The sequence below is a fragment of the Ranitomeya imitator genome, chromosome 1, assembly GCF_032444005.1.
Source record: "Ranitomeya imitator isolate aRanImi1 chromosome 1, aRanImi1.pri, whole genome shotgun sequence".
NCBI classification, from domain to species: Eukaryota; Metazoa; Chordata; class Amphibia; order Anura; family Dendrobatidae; genus Ranitomeya; species Ranitomeya imitator.
In genome coordinates, this window is record NC_091282.1 from 819312297 (window position 1) to 819329636 (window position 17340).

The 17340-nt window shown below is 45.4% G+C and overlaps 1 protein-coding gene across 1 annotated transcript in view; it reads right to left on the minus strand.

Annotated features, from left to right (window-relative positions):
* The window catches only part of KISS1R (KISS1 receptor), a 283997-nt gene extending 273827 nt beyond the window's left edge, over positions 1 to 10170 (minus strand). Inside the window, exon 1 of the mRNA XM_069745680.1 lies at positions 9616 to 10170. Within this exon, the coding sequence (XP_069601781.1) occupies positions 9616 to 9883 (268 nt within the window). The 5' untranslated portion in view covers positions 9884 to 10170. The remainder of the gene's footprint in view (positions 1 to 9615) is intronic.
* Between the last annotated feature and the right edge of the window lie 7170 nt (positions 10171 to 17340).

Genomic DNA, 17340 nt, shown 5'->3' on the forward strand with positions numbered 1-17340 from the left:
ACAAATACCGCCACACCATGACCAGATCACATATTACCACCACATAGTGACCAAATAATATGACATACAGCATTAGGGCAGCACGGTTCAGAGGTTAGCACTGCAGCCTTGCAGCGCTGGGGTCCTGGGTTCAAATCGCACCAAGGACAACATCTACAATGTATGTTCTCCCCGTGTTTGCGTGGGTTTCCTCCAGGTACTCTGGTTTCCTCCCACATTTACAAAGACATACTGCTAGGGAAACTAGATTGTGAGCCCCATCTGGGTCAGTGGCAATAATGTCTGTAAAGTACTGTGAAATTAATAGCGCAATATAAACGAGTAAAAATAAATAAAAATAAATATTACCAGCATATAGGGACCAAATGATACCACATACAAGAAGAAATACTGCCACGCCATGACCAGACCACAAATAACCAACACATAGTGCCCGAATACTACAATATTGATTATGAATACAAGCCACAATATTAACAACACTGTTATTACCACCAGTGACAATATACACTGTGTGCAGAATTATTATGCAAGTTGTATTTTAGAGGACTATTATTGATCAACAACTATGTTCTCAATCAACCCAAAAGCTTAATATTTTTGGAAGTTGAAGTGTTTTTTTTTTTAGATTTGGCTATCTTAGGAGAATATGTTTGTGCAGGTAACTATTACTGTGCAGAATTATTAGGCAACTTAATAAAAACCAAATATATTCCCATCTCACTTGCATATTTTCACCAGGTAAATATAACTGCACAAAATTTAGAAATAAACATTTCTGACATGCAAAAACAAAACCCCAAAAAAATTAGTGACCAATACAGCCACCTTTCTTTATGACTAGTGTTGAGCGATACCGTCCGATACTTGAAAGTATCGGTATCGGATAGTATCGGCCGATACCCGAAAAATATCGGATATCGCCGATACCGATATCCGATACCAATACAAGTCAATGGGACATCAAATATCGGAAGGTATTCTCATGGTTCCCAGGGTCTGAAGGAGAGGAAACTCTCCTTCAGGCCCTGGGATCCATAGGGATGTGTAAAATAAAGAATTAAAATAAAAAATATTGATATATTTACCTCTCCGGCGGCTCCTGAACTCAGCGCGGGTAACCGGCAGGCTTCTTTGTTCAAAATCAGCGCTTTTAGGACCTGAGAATCACGTCCCGGCTTCTGATTGGTCGCGGGCCGCCCATGTGACCGCCACGCGACCAATCACAAGCCGCGACGTCACCGCAAGCTATTAGCGCGCTCATTTTTGAAAAATGAGCGCGTTAATGACTTTCAAAGACGTAGCGGCTTGTGATTGGTCGCGGCCACGCGACCAATCACAAGCCGCTACGTCTTTGAAAGTCATTAACGCGCTCATTTTTAAAAATGAGCGCGTTAATAGCTTGCGGTGACGTCGCGGCTTGTGATTGGTCGCGGCCACGCGACCAATCACAAGTCGCTACGTCTTTGAAAGTCATTAACGCGCTCATTTTTCAAAATGAGCGCGTTAATAGCTTGCGGTGACGTCGCGGCTTGTGATTGGTCGCGTGGCGGTCACATGGGCGGCCCGCGACCAATCAGAAGCCGGGACGTGATTCTCAGGTCCTAAAAGCGCTGATTTTGAACAACGAAGCCTGCCGGTTACCCGCGCTGAGTCCAGGGGCCGCCGGAGAGGTAAATATATCAATATTTTTTATTTTAATTCTTTATTTTACACATCTCTATGTATCCGATACCGATGCCCGATACCACAAAAGTATCGGATCTCGGTATCGGAATTCCGATACCGCAAGTATCGGCCGATACCCGATACTTGCGGTATCGGAATGCTCAACACTATTTATGACACTCAACAGCCTTCCATCCATAGATTCTGTCAGTTGCTTGATCTGTTTACAATCAACATTGCGTGCAGTAGCTACCACAGCCTCCCAGACGCTGTTCCGAGAGGTGTACTGTTTCCCTCCCTGTAGATTTCACATTTTATGAGGTACCACAGGTTCTCTATGGGGTTCAGATCAGGTGAACAAGGGGGCCATGTCATTATTTTTTTTTCTTGGAGACCTTTACTGGCCAGCCACGCTGTGGAGTAGTTGGAGGCATGTGATGGAGTATTGTCCTGCATGAAAATCATGTTTTTCTTGAACTATACCGACTTATTCCTGTACCACTGCTTGAAGAAGTTGTCTTCCAGAAACTGGCAGTAGGTCTGGGAGTTGAGCTTCACTCCATACTCAACCTGAAAAGGTCCCACAAGTTCATCTTTGATGATACCAGCCCATACCAGTACCCCACATCCACCTTGCTGGCGTCTGAGTCGGAGTGGAGCTCTCTGCCCTTTACTGATCCAGCCTCTGGCCCATCCATCTGGCCCATCAAGAGTCACTCTCATTTCATCAGTCCATAAAACCTTTGAAAAGTTAGTCTTAAGATATTTCTTGGTCCAGTCTTGACGTTTTATGTTATATTTCTTGTTCGAAGGTGGTCGTTTTTCAGCCTTCATTACCTTGGCCATGTCCCTGAGTATCGCACACCTTGTGCTTTGTGTTACTCCAGTAACGTTGCAGCTCTGAAATATGGCAAAACTGGTGGCAAATGGCATCTTGGCAGCTTCACGCTTGATGTTCCTCAATTCATGGGCAGTTATTTTGCACCTTTTTTGCCCATCACGCTTCTTGCGACCCTGTTGCCTATTTGCCATGAAACGCTTGATTGTTCGGTGATCACGCTTCAAAAGTTTGGCAATTTCAAGACTGCTGCATCCCTCTGCAAGACATGTCACAATTTTGGACTTTTCAGAGCCCGTCAAATCTCTCTTCTGACCCATTTTGCCAAAGGAAAGAAAGTTACCTAATAATTAAGCACACCTTAGATAGGGTTTTGATGTCATTAAACAACAACCCCTTCTCATTACAAAGATGCACATCACCTGATTTACTTAATTGATAGTTGGCTCTCAAGCCTGAACAGCTTGGAGTAGGACAACATGTATAAAAAGTGTCATGTGATCAAAATACAACTTGCCTAATAATTCTGCACACAGTGTACACAGTACCTCTGTATATAGTGTCAGTGTACAGGTAATACAGTGACCACCAGTGACATTATACACTGGAGCTCTGTATATAGTGTACATGTAATACAGTGATCGCCATAATTATTCACAGGAGCTCTGTATATAGTGTCAGTGTACACATAATACAGTGATCACCAGTGACATTATACACAGGACCTCTGTATATGCTGTATAGTGTACAGGTAATACAGTGATCAGCAATGACATTATACACAGGAGCTCTGTATATAGTGTATAGTGTACGGGTAATACAGTGATCACCAGTGACATTATACACAGGAACTCTGTATACAGTATATAGTGTACAGGTAATACAGTGATCACCAGTGACAGTATACACAGGAGCTCTGTATATAGTGTCAGTGTACACATAATACAGTGATCACCAGTGACATTATACAAGGAAGCTCTGTACACAGTATACAGTATATAGTGTAAGTGTACAAGCACATCTGTAGTTGAAGGCTTTTTTCTTCATCCAGTGCAGACCGCCATTACTTCTTCCAGCAAAGACTTGTCTCTGCAGAAAATAGCACAGTTAGCTATAGCTGATTGCTTCCAGAGCACATTCCCCACTATTTTCCTCGACTTCTATATTATGCAGATGAAGAAAAAAAAGACATAGTGCCACCCTGCACAGTAGCAGGACCCCCTTTTGTTCTCCCCATGGAAGACAGTAAGATCAAAAGTTTATTACATTTATTTATTATGTGGTGCCCATTATACTATATGGAGGACTACAAATGTTTCTCACTAAATTAGAATATCATCAAAAAGTTAATTGATTTCAGTTCTTCAATACAAAAAGTGAAACTCATATTATATAGAGTCATTACAAACCCAGTGATCTATTTCAAGTGTTTATTTCTCTTTAAATTGATGATTATAGCTTACAACCACTAAAAACCCAAAAGTCATTATCTCGGTAAATTGGAATAATTAACAAAAAACAGGTGCAAAGGCTTCCTAAGCATTTAAAAAGGTCCCTTAGTCTGTATCAGTAGGCTCCACAATCATGGGGAAGACTGCTGACTTGACAGATGTCCAGAAGACAGTCATTGACACACTCCACAAGGAGAGTAAGCCACAAAAGGTCATTGCTAAAGAAGCTGGCTTTTAACAGAGTGCTGTATCCAAGCATAGTAATGGAAAGTTGAGTGGAAGGAAAAAGTGTGGTAGAAAAAGTTGCATAACCAGGATAACCACAGCCTTGAAAGGATTGTTAAGAAAATGTAATTCAAAAATTTGGGGGAGATTCACGAGGAGTGGACTGCTGCTGGAGTCATTGCTTCAAGAGCCACCACACAGACATGTCCAGGACATGGGCTACAAGTGTTGAATTCCTTGTCTCAAGTCGCTCATGACCAATAGACAATGCCAGAAGTGTCTTACCTCTGCCAAGGAGAAAAATAACTGAATTGTTGCTCAGTCGTCCAAGGTGTTATTTTCAGATGTGAATAAATTTTGGATTTTATTTTGAAATCAAGGTCCCAGAGTCTGGAGGAAGAGTGGAGAGGCACACAATCCAAGCTGCTTGAGGTCTAGTGTGAAGTTTCCACAATCAGTAATGGTTTGGGGAAATATACAGTACAGATCAAAAGTTTGGACACACCTTCTCATTTAAAGATTTTTCTGTAATTTTATGACTATGAAAATTGTACATTCACACTGAAGGCATCAAAACTATGAATTAACACATGTGGAATTATATACTTAACAAAAAAGTGTAAAACAACTGAAATTATGTCTTATATTCTAGGTTCTTCAAAGTAGCCACATTTTCCTTTGATGACTGCTTTGCACACTCTTGGCATTCTCTTGATGAGCTTCAAGAGGTAGTCACCGGGCATGGTTTTCACTTCACAGGTGTGCCCTGTCAGGTTTAATAAGTGGGATTTCTTGCCTTATAAATGGGGTTGGGACCATCAGTTGTGTTGTGCAGAAGTCTGGTGGATACACAGCTGATAGTCCTACTGAATAGACTGCTACAATTTGTATTATGGCAAGAAAAAAGCAGCTAAGCAAAGAAAAACGAGTGGCCATCATTACTTTAAGAAATGAAAGTCAGTCAGTCCGAAAAATTGGGAAAGCTTTGAAAGTGTCCCCAAGTGCAGAGGCAAAAACCATCAAGTGCTATAAAGAAACTGGCTCACATGAGGACCGCCCCAGGAAAGGAAGACCAAGAGTCACCTCTGCTTCTGATGATAAGTTTATCCAAGTCACCAGCCTCAGAAATTGCAGGTTAACAGCAGCTCAGATTAGAGACCAGGTCAATGTCACACAGAGTTCTAGCAGCAGACACATCTCTACAACAACTGTTAAGAGGAGACTTTGTGCAGCAGGCCTTCATGGTAAAATAGCTGCTAGGAAACCACTGCTAAGGACAGGAAACAAGCAGAAGAGACTTGTTTTGGCCAAAGAACACAAGGAATGAAAATTAGACCAGTGGAAATCTGTGCTTTGTTCTGATGAGTCCAAATTTGAGATCTTTGGTTCCAACCACCGTGTCTTTGTGCGACGCAGAAAAGGTGAACGGATGGACTCTACATGCATGGTTCCCACCTTGAAGTATGGAGGAGGAGGTGTGATGGTGTGGGGGTGGTTTGTTGGTGACACTGTTGGGGATTTATTCAAAATTGAAGGCATACTGAACCAGCATGGCTATCACAGCATCTTGCAGCGGCATACTATTCCATCCGGTTTGCGTTTAGTTGGACCATCATTTGTTTTTCAACAGGACAATGACCCCAAACACACCTCCAGGCTGTGTAAGGGCTATTTGACCAAGAAGGAGAGTGATGGGGTGCTACGCCAGATGACCTGGCCTCCACAGTCAACAGACCTAAACCCTATCGAGATGGTTTGGAGAGAGCTGGACCGCAGAGTGAAGGCAAAAGGGCCCACAAGTGCTAAGCATCTCTGGGAACTCCTTCAAGATTGTTAGAAGACCATTCCAGGTGACTACCTCTTGAAGCTCATCAAGAGAATGCCAAGAGTGTGCAAAGCAAAATGTGGCTACTTTGAAGAACCTAGAATATAAGACATAATTTCAGTTGTTTCACACTTTTTTAAGTGTATAATTCCACATGTGTTAATTGTCATTGAGTACTCTACTGTCAGCACAAGTTTGGGGAAATGCTATCTAGCACGCTAGCACCAATAAAGAATATGTGACTATTACTGTCGTAAGGGACCTACGACTGTCACTGTTGTGACAAGACATTATGACTGACAATATTATGGGTGGAACCCTGACTATATATATATATATATATATATATATATATATATATATATATATATATATATATATATATATATATATATATACTAGCTATTGAACCCGTTCTACGCCCGGGTGGCGAGCATTTATATTGGTATATGGTCCCCATCCTGTCATGTGCTGCTCCATCCTGCGTCCCCATCCTGTCGTGTGCTGCTCCATCCTGCATCCCCATCCTGTCATGTGCTGCTCCGTCCTGCTTCCCCATCCTGTCATGTGCTGCTCCATCCTGTGCCCCCATCCTGTCATGTGCTGCTCCCATCCTGCGCTGCCATTCTAACATGTGCTGCACCCATCCTGCGCCTCCATTCTGACATGTGCTGCACCCATCCTACGCCTCCATTCTGACATGTGCTGCACCCATCCTGCGCCTCCATTCTGACATGTGCTGCACCCGTCCTGCGCCTCCATTCTGACATGTGCTGCACCCATCCTGCGCCCCCATCCTGTCATGTGCTGCTCCCATCCTGCACCCCCGTTCTGTCATATGCTGCTCCCATCCTGCGCCCCCGTTCTGTCATGTGCTGCTTCCATCCTGCACCCCCGTTCTGTCATGTGCTGCTGCCATCCTGCACCCCCTTTCTGTCATGTGCTGCCCTATTCTGTCATGTGCTGTTCCCATCCTGCGCCCCCATTCTGTCATGTGCTGCTTCCATCCTGCACCCCCGTTCTGTCATGTGCTGCTGCCATCCTGCACCCCCATTCTGTCATGTGCTGCCCTATTCTGTCATGTGCTGCACCCATCCTGCGCCTCCATTCTGACATGTGCTGCACCCATCCTACGCCTCCATTCTGACATGTGCTGCACCCATCCTGCGCCTCCATTCTGACATGTGCTGCACCCGTCCTGCGCCTCCATTCTGACATGTGCTGCACCCATCCTGCGCCTCCATTCTGACATGTGCTGCACCCGTCCTGCGCCTCCATTCTGACATGTGCTGCTCCCATCCTGCGCCCCCGTTCTGTCATGTGCTGCTCCCATCCTGCGCCACCATTCTTTAATTTGCTGCTCCCATCCATATGCCCCATAAAGGTTGATGGCCCCCATAAGATGCTCCATAGTATATGCCCCGTACACTGCTCCATAAATGTTTATGGTCCCCATAAGATGCTCCATAGTATATGCCCTCGTGCACTGCTCCATTATGGTTGATGGCCCCATAAGATGCTCCATAGTGTATGCCCCGTAGGCTGTTCCATAAAGGTTTATGGCCCCCATAAGAAGCTCCATGGTATATGCCCCCGTACACTGCTCCATTATGGTTTATGGCCCCCATAAGATGCTCCATGGTATATGCCCCCGTACACTGCTCCATTATGGTTTATGGCCTCCATAAGATGCTCCATGGTATATTCCCCCGTACACTGCTCCATAAAGGTTTATGGCCCCCATAAGATGCTCCATGGTATATGCCCCCGTACACTGCTCCATTATGGTTTATGGCCCCCATAAGATGCTCCATGGTATATGCCCCTGTACACTGCTTCATTATGGTTTATGGCCCCCATAAGATGCTCCATGGTATATGCCCCCGTACACTGCTCCATTATGGTTTATGGCCCCCATAAGATGCTCCTTGGTATATGCCCCCGTACACTGCTCCATAAAGGTTTATGGCCCCCATAAGATGCTCCATGGTATATGCCCCCGTACACTGCTCCATTATGGTTTATGGCCCCCATAAGATGCTCCATGGTATATGCTCCCGTACACTGCTCCATAAAGGTTTATGGCCCCCATAAGATGCTCCATGGTATATGCCCCGTATGCTGCTGCAATATATAAAAAAAAAATACCATACTCACCTATTGTCGCTGGGTGGCGAGTGCAGGGGGGCCTGAGCAGGCGGGGACACCGGCGCGCTGTGGGGGTCAGGTGCCGGTATCGCCGCTAGCTCAGACCCCCGACACTTGCTATATTCACCTGGCCCCGTTCCACCACTGCACGCCGCCATCTTCCGGCTCCTCTGGCTGTGACTGTTCAGTCAGAGGGCGGCGCGCATTAAGCGCTACATCGCGCCCTCTGAACTGAACGTCACAGGCAGAGGACCCGGGAGACGGAGCCGCACGCAGCGCTGGAACAGGGGACAGGTGAATATAGCCGATACTTACCCTCCTGGTGGTCCCTGCTTCTCTGTTGGAGATCGCGGTGTGCGTTCAGTGTTTACGCATACCGCGATCTCCTGGGAGCGTCACTCTGTGGGGTCCAGACTGCGCCGGCGCTTGCACAGTCTATAGAGGCTTCGGACAGAGTGACGCTCCCAGCGTTATATTATAGATATAGATATAGATATATATACAGAGAACGGAGTAATTGCCATTGCCCTACTTCTCAACTTTTATCAGTAGGTTTTCCTCAATATCTCAATGTTGTTCTCTATAAATGATCACTCAGCCCTCAAGACTTGGAGATTGGAGAGGAGGTGGATACAGCTGAAGTAGCACCCCTCTGTGTAAGAGACTACATACTGTGGGAAAGAAAGAGCTGCAAGGTGAGGGATGTCTGATTGTCTCAGAGCACAACATCTCATTGGCTGTGAATACACAATATAGTTCCTAGATTAAACCACCAAGAGCCTGTCTTCTGAACAGGCATGGAGAGAAATAATGTGCATTTATAGAAACCAGTGGAGCAAAGCATTACATCAATGCACCTATAGAGTTGCTTAAGGGAAACATTGGGTTTTTGAATTACTAACATGTGCAGAATTGAAAAGTGAGAACTCATTTATTTCTCTTTACTTATTTGTCTACAACTATTTGGAGGCAAAACAAGTACTATTTTCTCCATTTGTTGTGTCACATTTAGAAAAAGAGATCTTAACTGCATAAAATATACATATTGTCCCATTCCAGCAATTTTCTTTAGCTGCCTTATTATGGTCAAGAATTTTCCAGAACTTCAGATTTAGTAATATGCCTATAGTTCAGTCTCTTTTAAGAAAGGACTTTCCCTTGGCTCCTAAGACCTAGATGTTAGCTGCATACATGCAATGGCACCTGCAGTTCTATAGAAACATTTTATTTTCTGGAGGCAATTGAACAATTTGCTCAGACCCCCACTCCCCCTTCCCCCCACACACAGCCTACATACATACACACAAGTACTTATATATAGACATTATATACATATATGTATGTTCTATTCCATGCACATAAGCATTACAGCTACTCAATACATGTTTTCTTTTCTGTTGCACAGGACATACAGAATAAGTACACACCTGACATTTCTCAACCATTCTGAGTTCACTTACCTATGTAAAAGTTAGTCACTGTTCTCATCTGTTTGTGCTTGGAAATGACATAAATAACCAAGGAGTTTCCAACAAGCCCCACTAGCATGAGCATAGCAAAGAAGAGGGGTACCAGCCAGGCATCCACCAGCTGGGGTGGTTTAGGGGGTTCACTCAGTTCCTCTGAGATGTTGGCACATGGGTGCAGCAGAGTCTCCAAGCAAGAGTCATTAAATAACAGGGCAGAATAGTTGTCCATCAGAGCGCTAGTAGAGAAGTCCTGCTGCATTTTAGGCAGTGTTATATGCCAAGAGCTGGAATGATGAAGGATGGTATGAGGATACAATGCCAGTCCCCAGCAGGCTGCAGCCCCTGAGTCTTATTGCCCTGCTTCCTGGGACTGCCACTTGTCTGTTGACTTGAAGCAGACTGATCGCAGATTCACTGGAGTAAGAAAGTATCAGCTCTGGTGGGTTCTTAGCCCCCCCAAAACAGCAGATTTTTCACTGGTGCCTACATGAGATGCAGGAAAGCACGTAGTGCTGTAGTTAGGAGCTGTCCTATCAGCACCACAGCAATGAGCTCAGACCTACAGCATACACTGGGAAATACAACTCCCACTCTCTTGTAGACAACCCTGCAGCTGCAAATCAACATTTTCTGCACCTCATTGCCAAAAACATTGTAGCTGGACATGTCATTGACTTAATAAGACTATTCCATATTCTGCAGTCCACACCAGAATTGCCTGAGTCCATTGTTTGAGTGTAGGCACAGTGCTACAGTAGCACATTCCTACATATTGCCTATATGTCTGTATTTAGCAACTAGCTATTGTATTTTTAATAGATGATAGAGTTTTTAGTTATAAATACTATACTATAATCAGGTACATATTGGGATATTATATAGGTACTAGATGGTGGCCAGATTCGAACGCATCGGGTATTCAAGAATATTCTGGCTGACAGAACGTGTTCAGTGAACGTGACTGAACTATTTCGGACTGTGACTGACTGAATGTGTTCAGTAAACATGAGTGAACTATGTCGCACTGTGACTGACGTGACTGAACTACGTCACACTGTGACTGACAGAGCTTATTCAGTAATCATGAGTGAACTATGTCGCACTGTGACTGACAGAACTTGTTCAGTAAACGTGACTAAACTATGGCCGGACTGCCCCTGTCGCTAATTGGTCGCGGGCAACTGGCGCGACCAATCAGCGACACGGGATTTACATTCCAGAAAAACAGACAGAATTAGACGATTATATAGTAGACTAGATGGTGGCCCGATTCTAACGCATCGGGTATTCAAGAATATGTCCACGCAGTATATTGCACAGCCCACGTAGTATATTGCCCAACCACGTATTATATTGCCCAGCCACGTAGTATATTGCCCAGCCACTTAGCATATTGCCCAGCTACATAGTATATTGCCCAGCCACGTAGTATATTGCCCAGTCACGTAGTATATTGCCCAGTCACGTAATATATTGCGCAGTGATGTAGTATATTGCCCAGTCATGTAGTATATTACCCAGTCACCTAGTATATTGCCCAGTCACGTAGCATATTGCCCAGCTACATAGTATATTGCCCAGCTACGTAGTATATTGCGCAGTGACGTAGAATATTGCCCAGACACGTAGTATATTGCCCAGCCACGTAGTATATTGCCCAGTCACGCAGTATATTGCCCAGTCACGTAATATATTGCGCAGTGATGTAGTATATTGCCCAGTCATGTAGTATATTACCCAGTCACCTAGTATATTGCCCAGTCACGTAGTATATTGCCCAGTCATGTAGTATATTACCCAGTCACCTAGTATATTGCCCAGCTACGTAGTATATTGCCCAGTGACGTAGTATATTGCCCAGCCACATAGTATATTGCCCAGCCACGTAGTATATTGCCGTCACATAGTATATTGCCCAGTCACGTAGTATATTGCCCAGCCACGTAGTATATTGCACAGCGACGTACTATACAGCACAGAGCCACGCAGCATCAATAGTAAAAAGTTGGTCACACAGGGTTAATAGCTGCATAACCGGAGTGCATTACACCATGCTCCGGTAACGCTGGCAGTAACCCTGTGTGAGGGCTGACTGGATGACTGAAGGGGAGTATGGAGCGGGCACTGACTGCGAGGAGGAAAGAGCGGCCATATTGCCGCCAGACTGTGGCCGTCACTGATTAGTCGTGGCAATGGTCGTGGGTGTTTTGCCACGACCAATCAGCGAATTGGATTCCATGACAGACAGAGGCTGCGACCAATGAATATACGTGAGAGACAGATAGAAAGACAGAAAGACAGACGGAAGTGACCCTTAGACAATTATATAGTAGACTAGATGGTGGCCCTATTCTAATGCATCGGGTATTCTAGAATATGTATGTAGTTTATTTATAAAGATTTGAGAATAATGCAATGAACACACAGGAGTCGGCCGACCAGGCGCCACCAATTGGTTCAGATCCCGCACCAGAAGCGTGGTTCAAATCCCGCACCAATTCGCGGCCAGACTGCACCTGTTGCCGATTGGTCGCGGCCAGTCGGCCGCGAACAATCAGTGAGGCCAGGGCGAGCTGCAGGTTTTTGAGGGCCTTGGGCGAAAGAGTCTCACAGCCCACGTAGCATATAACACAGCCCACGTAGTATATAGCACAGTCATGTAGTATATAGCAGAGCCATGTAGAATATAGCACAGCTACATAGTATATAGCACATATACAGTATACACCTATACAAAGAGGCTCCACACAAGAGCAAATCTGAATAAAAGATATTTTTATTATCAAATCATAAAAATATTTAAAATCAGTATAATTCAAGGATGAGGACCACAAATACAGGAAGGAAAAAGTGGACACACCTGGAGGTAACTCACATATATACAATCACAAATATAAATATATGTATAAATGGGGTAATGAATGTTTGTTGTTTTAACGTAGTACAATACATGACATTAAAAATCCTATCTCAAAGACAATACACCCCTATTTATACTGGGCCAAAGTATGTATGAACATTGTCTAAACATACAAGAGAAAATACTCACAAATAGGACTAGAAAAGGGGGTTCGATGTAGTCTAATCAATCACATTGACATGTATACAACATATTAACATATATAAACATTACCAGAGGTGACAGAGAGAGTCCAGGCGTCCACCACACCCGACGCGCGTTTCGCAATGGAATGCTTCATCCAGGAGTGGTTAGACGCTGGTATGGTACCTTTTTATATCACAGATGGCCAATGAAAAGGAAGGAGATTGATGATAAAAGAGCGCATGCGCCAATATCTCTTATTGTCATGACAGCGCCGGACGCCGCCGAAAAAAAGAAGAAAAAACGTATAATAATCGGAGAAGGATCATAATGCCAAAAAAGAATCATTAGCCGAGTGCTATTGAAGTAAAGTAAACAATAAATTAACCTTCTGATGTCCGGCATATAAGAGACGTGCTCTGTTGTCATTGGAGCGCCGCAAAAAAGTTCCGGGAGTGTGGCAGTAAGTGAAAACAGTCACATGGTGTTAGTGCGTAGTCAGGTCACCCGGCCACAAAGTATCAGACGTAAATGGTATCGTAGCAACAGAGACGCTATCCCAGAAGGGAGGTGACCGCTGAATAAACAAATAAAAGAAATGAAATGTAGAAACGCCCAGGCAGGGATGTGCCAGTGCGAGAGGGAATAACCAAAGAAAAGAGAAAAAAGAAGACACACCTCCCACGTGTAAGATAATTTAATTGGTGAAATAGGAGTACCAAAATATAAATAAATAGCTTACATTTACGTAAATAGTGTTAAGTTTCATACAGCTGCTGCCGCCTCCCCAGTCAGCGTCTCTCCGCGCTCGCTCCCGGCCTCTGCTTCTCATGCGCGTGCGCATACCAGGTCCAGCGCTGCGCGTGTGCACTTCTGATCTTCTGTCGGTCCTCCTCTTCGTCTCCTCTATGGTCCTGGAGGACTAGTACCCGGAGGTCGGTTCTCCTTATTGTCCTCTCTATGGTTCTGGAGGTCTGTTACCTGGAAGTGCTACCCTGCCTATAGGTATTTAAACTGCTTCCTGCCGTCCCTCTGTGCCTGGTTATCATTTGTTCCTTCAGATGTTCCTGGCCGCTCTTAGTCTCTGTGAAGTTCGTTTTCCCTCTGACTTTGGGTTTATCCTGTCTTTCCTGTATCCTGCTAGCTTCTGCGTTTCCTCAGTTCCTCCGCCAGTCCCTGTACTGCTACAGTTTACCCATCAGTCCTGTGTCTCTGCAGTACTCTCTATAGGACTGCACTCGGGTGTCATCTGAGTGCAGCCTCATTCTTATAGCATAACACTGTGGTCCTACTATCTCCGCCTCTTCTTGCTCTTCTCCCATCCTGGTCCTCCAGCTTCCGTGGCGATAGTCCCTCACGGGCCTGCCCCTAATGCTCCTTGTATAGGAGGCGGTCTATCTGGTCAGCTCGTCCGTGAGGAGTTCGTCGTTGCGGTCTAGAGGGTCCACTTTCCGTTTTCCCTCTTAGAATCGTCTCACTCACAATAGGACTGCACTCGGGTGACATCTGAGTGCAGCCTGATTCTTACAGAATAACATTAAGTATATAAAATAGCACATACAGTGAATAATAATAAAAGTGACAATACATAAAACGAGTATTGAATAATTAATTAGTAGAGGTGAGCCCAGTACCAGGGTGATGTATAAGTAGGTTCATAGAGTAAACGACTATTATTAAATTTATAAAAAAAAGTGCCCAGTGCTTAAAGCTAGTTATAACAAGACACAGAAACATGACTATCATATAATAATAAGGTGCATCGTAAATATAATTAACTAGCTATTGAACCCGTTCTACGCCCGGGTGGCGAGCATCTATATTGGTATATGGTCTCCATCCTGGTATGTGCTGCTCCATCCTGTGTCCCCATCCTGTCATGAGCTGCTCCATCCTGCGTCCCCATCCTGTCATGTGCTGCACCCATCCTGCACCCCCATTCTGACATGTGCTGCTCCAATCCTGCACCCCCATTCTGACATGTGCTGCTCCAATCATGCACTCCCATTCTGACATGTTCTGCTCCCATCCTGCACCCCCATCCTGTCATGTGCTGCACCCATCCTGCGCCCCATCCTGCCATGTGTTGCACCCATCTTGCGCCCCCATTCTGTCATGTGTTGCACCCATCCTGCACCTCCATTCTGACATGTGCCACACCCATCCTGCGCCCCCATTCTGACATGTGCTGCACCCATCCTGCACCTCCATTCTGTCATGTGTTGCACCCATCCTGCACCTCCATTCTGACATGTGCCACACCCATCCTGCGCCCCCATTCTGACATGTGCTGCACCCATCCTGCACCTCCATTCTGTCATGTGCTGCTCCCATCCTGCGCCCCCATTCTGACATGTGCTGCACCCATCCTGCGCCCCCATTGTGACATGTGCTGCTCCCATCCTGCACCCCCACTCTGACATGTGCTGCACCCATCCTGCGCCTCCTTTCTGACATGTTCTGCACCCATCCTGCGCCTCCATTCTGTCATTTGCTGCTCCCATCCTGTGCTCCCATCCTGTCATGTGCTGCTCCCATCCTGTGCCCCCGTTCTGTCATGTGCTGCTCCCATCCTGTGCCCCTGTTCTGTCATGTGCTGCTCCCATCCTGCGCCCGTTCTGTCATGTGCTGCTTCCATCTTGCACCCCGTTCTGTCATGTGCTGCCCTATTCTGTCATGTGCTGCACCCATCCTGCGCCTCCATTCTGACATGTGCTGCACCCATCCTGCGCCTCCATTCTGACATGTGCCACACCCATCCTGCGCCCCCATTGTGACATGTGCTGCTCCCATCCTGCGCCCCCATTGTGACATGTGCTGCTCCCATCCTGCACCTCCATCCTGTCATGTGCTGCACCCATCCTGCGCCCCCGTTCTCTCATGTGCTGTTCCCATCCTGCGCCACCATTCTTTAATTTGCTTCTCCCATCCATATGCCCCATAAGCTGCTCCATTATGGTTGATGGCCCCCATAAGATGCTCCATAGTATATGCCCTGTACACTGCTCCATTAGGGTTTATGGCCCCCATAAGATGCTCCATAGTGTATGCCCCCCGTACACTGCTCCATAAAGGTTTATGGCCCCCATAAGATGCTCCATAGTGTATGCCCCCTGTACACTGCTCCATAAAGGTTAATGGCTCCCATAAGATGCTCCATAGTGTATGCCTCCGTACACTGCTCCATAAAGGTTTATGGCCCCCATAAGACGCTCCAGTGTGTATGCCCCCGTACACTGTTCCATAAAGGTTTATGGCCCCCATAAGACGCTCCAGTGTGTATGCCCCCGTACACTACTCCATAAAGGTTTATGGCCCCCATAAGATGCTCCATAATATATGCCCCCGTACACTGCTCCATTATGGTTGATGGCCCCATAAGATGCTCCATTGTATTATATGCCCCCCATAAGATGCTCCATTGTATTATATGCCCCCCATAAGATGCTCCATTGTATTATATGCCCCCCATAAGATGCTCCATAGTGTTATATGCCCCATATGCTGCTGCCATATATAAAAAAAAAAAAAAATACCATACTCACCTATGGTCGCTGGGCGCCGAGTGTTGGGGGGCCTGAGCAGGCGGGGACACTGGCGTGCTGTGGGGGTCAGGTGCCGCTATCACCGCTAGCTCAGGCCCCCAGCACTTGCTGTATTCATTTGGCCCCGTTCCATCCGCTGCGCGCCGCCATCTTCCGGCTTATCTGGCTGTGACTGTTCAGTCAGAGGGCGGCGCCGGCGCGCATTAAGCACGTCATCGCGCCCTCCGAACTGTGAACGTCACAGCAGAGGACCCGGGAGATGGGGCCACACGCAGCGCTGGAACGGGGGACAGGCGAATAAACTCACCCTCCTGGCGGTCCCTGATATCCGGTGGAGATCGCAGTGTGCGTTCAGTGTTTACGCATACCGCGATCTCCTGGGAGCGTCACTCTGTGGGGGCCAGACTGCGCCGGCGCTTGCGCTTGTGCAGTCTATAAAGGCTTCGGACAGAGTGACGCTCCCAGCGTTATATTATAGATATATATATTAGTAGAAATATACAAGGCAATAATAGAAAATAACAAATAAATAATCTGTGCAAATACATAAGGTGAATATATGATACATAGTGGACTATAAAATATTAATATTATATAAATAAATATATACATAGACATTAAACCAATCCTAATATAAAAAGCCTAATTATAATATACATGAAAGTGAAACCGTGCTTGAGATGAAGATCATCCTGCATGAAAAACGGCACAGACGCAGCAGGACACAAGATCAAAACCTGAGTAAGTAATGTAAAGAAAACAAGGTTAACAATTTGGCCATCCAACAAATATATAATCCAGTGACTTACATACACTAAGTCAGCTCAGAAAGAAATATAAAACACACATAAAAACCAAGTTAAAAATATATATAAAATTAAATATTTAATTCTCAAAATACACTAAGAGGAATTGATTGAGGAGGAGGAATATACTACTAAACTGGCTGCACAGAATATCAGTTATAGAAAAGGTTGGAAGCTGTTGTGATCATTCAATCCACCAGGGGATATAGTATTTAGCTTAAAAATCCACCTAGTTTCCTTTTGTGCTAGGAGACGCTTCCAGTTCCCACCGCGTGGTCCAATAAATACTCGATTGATGCCTTTGAAGTACAAGTTAGTGGGG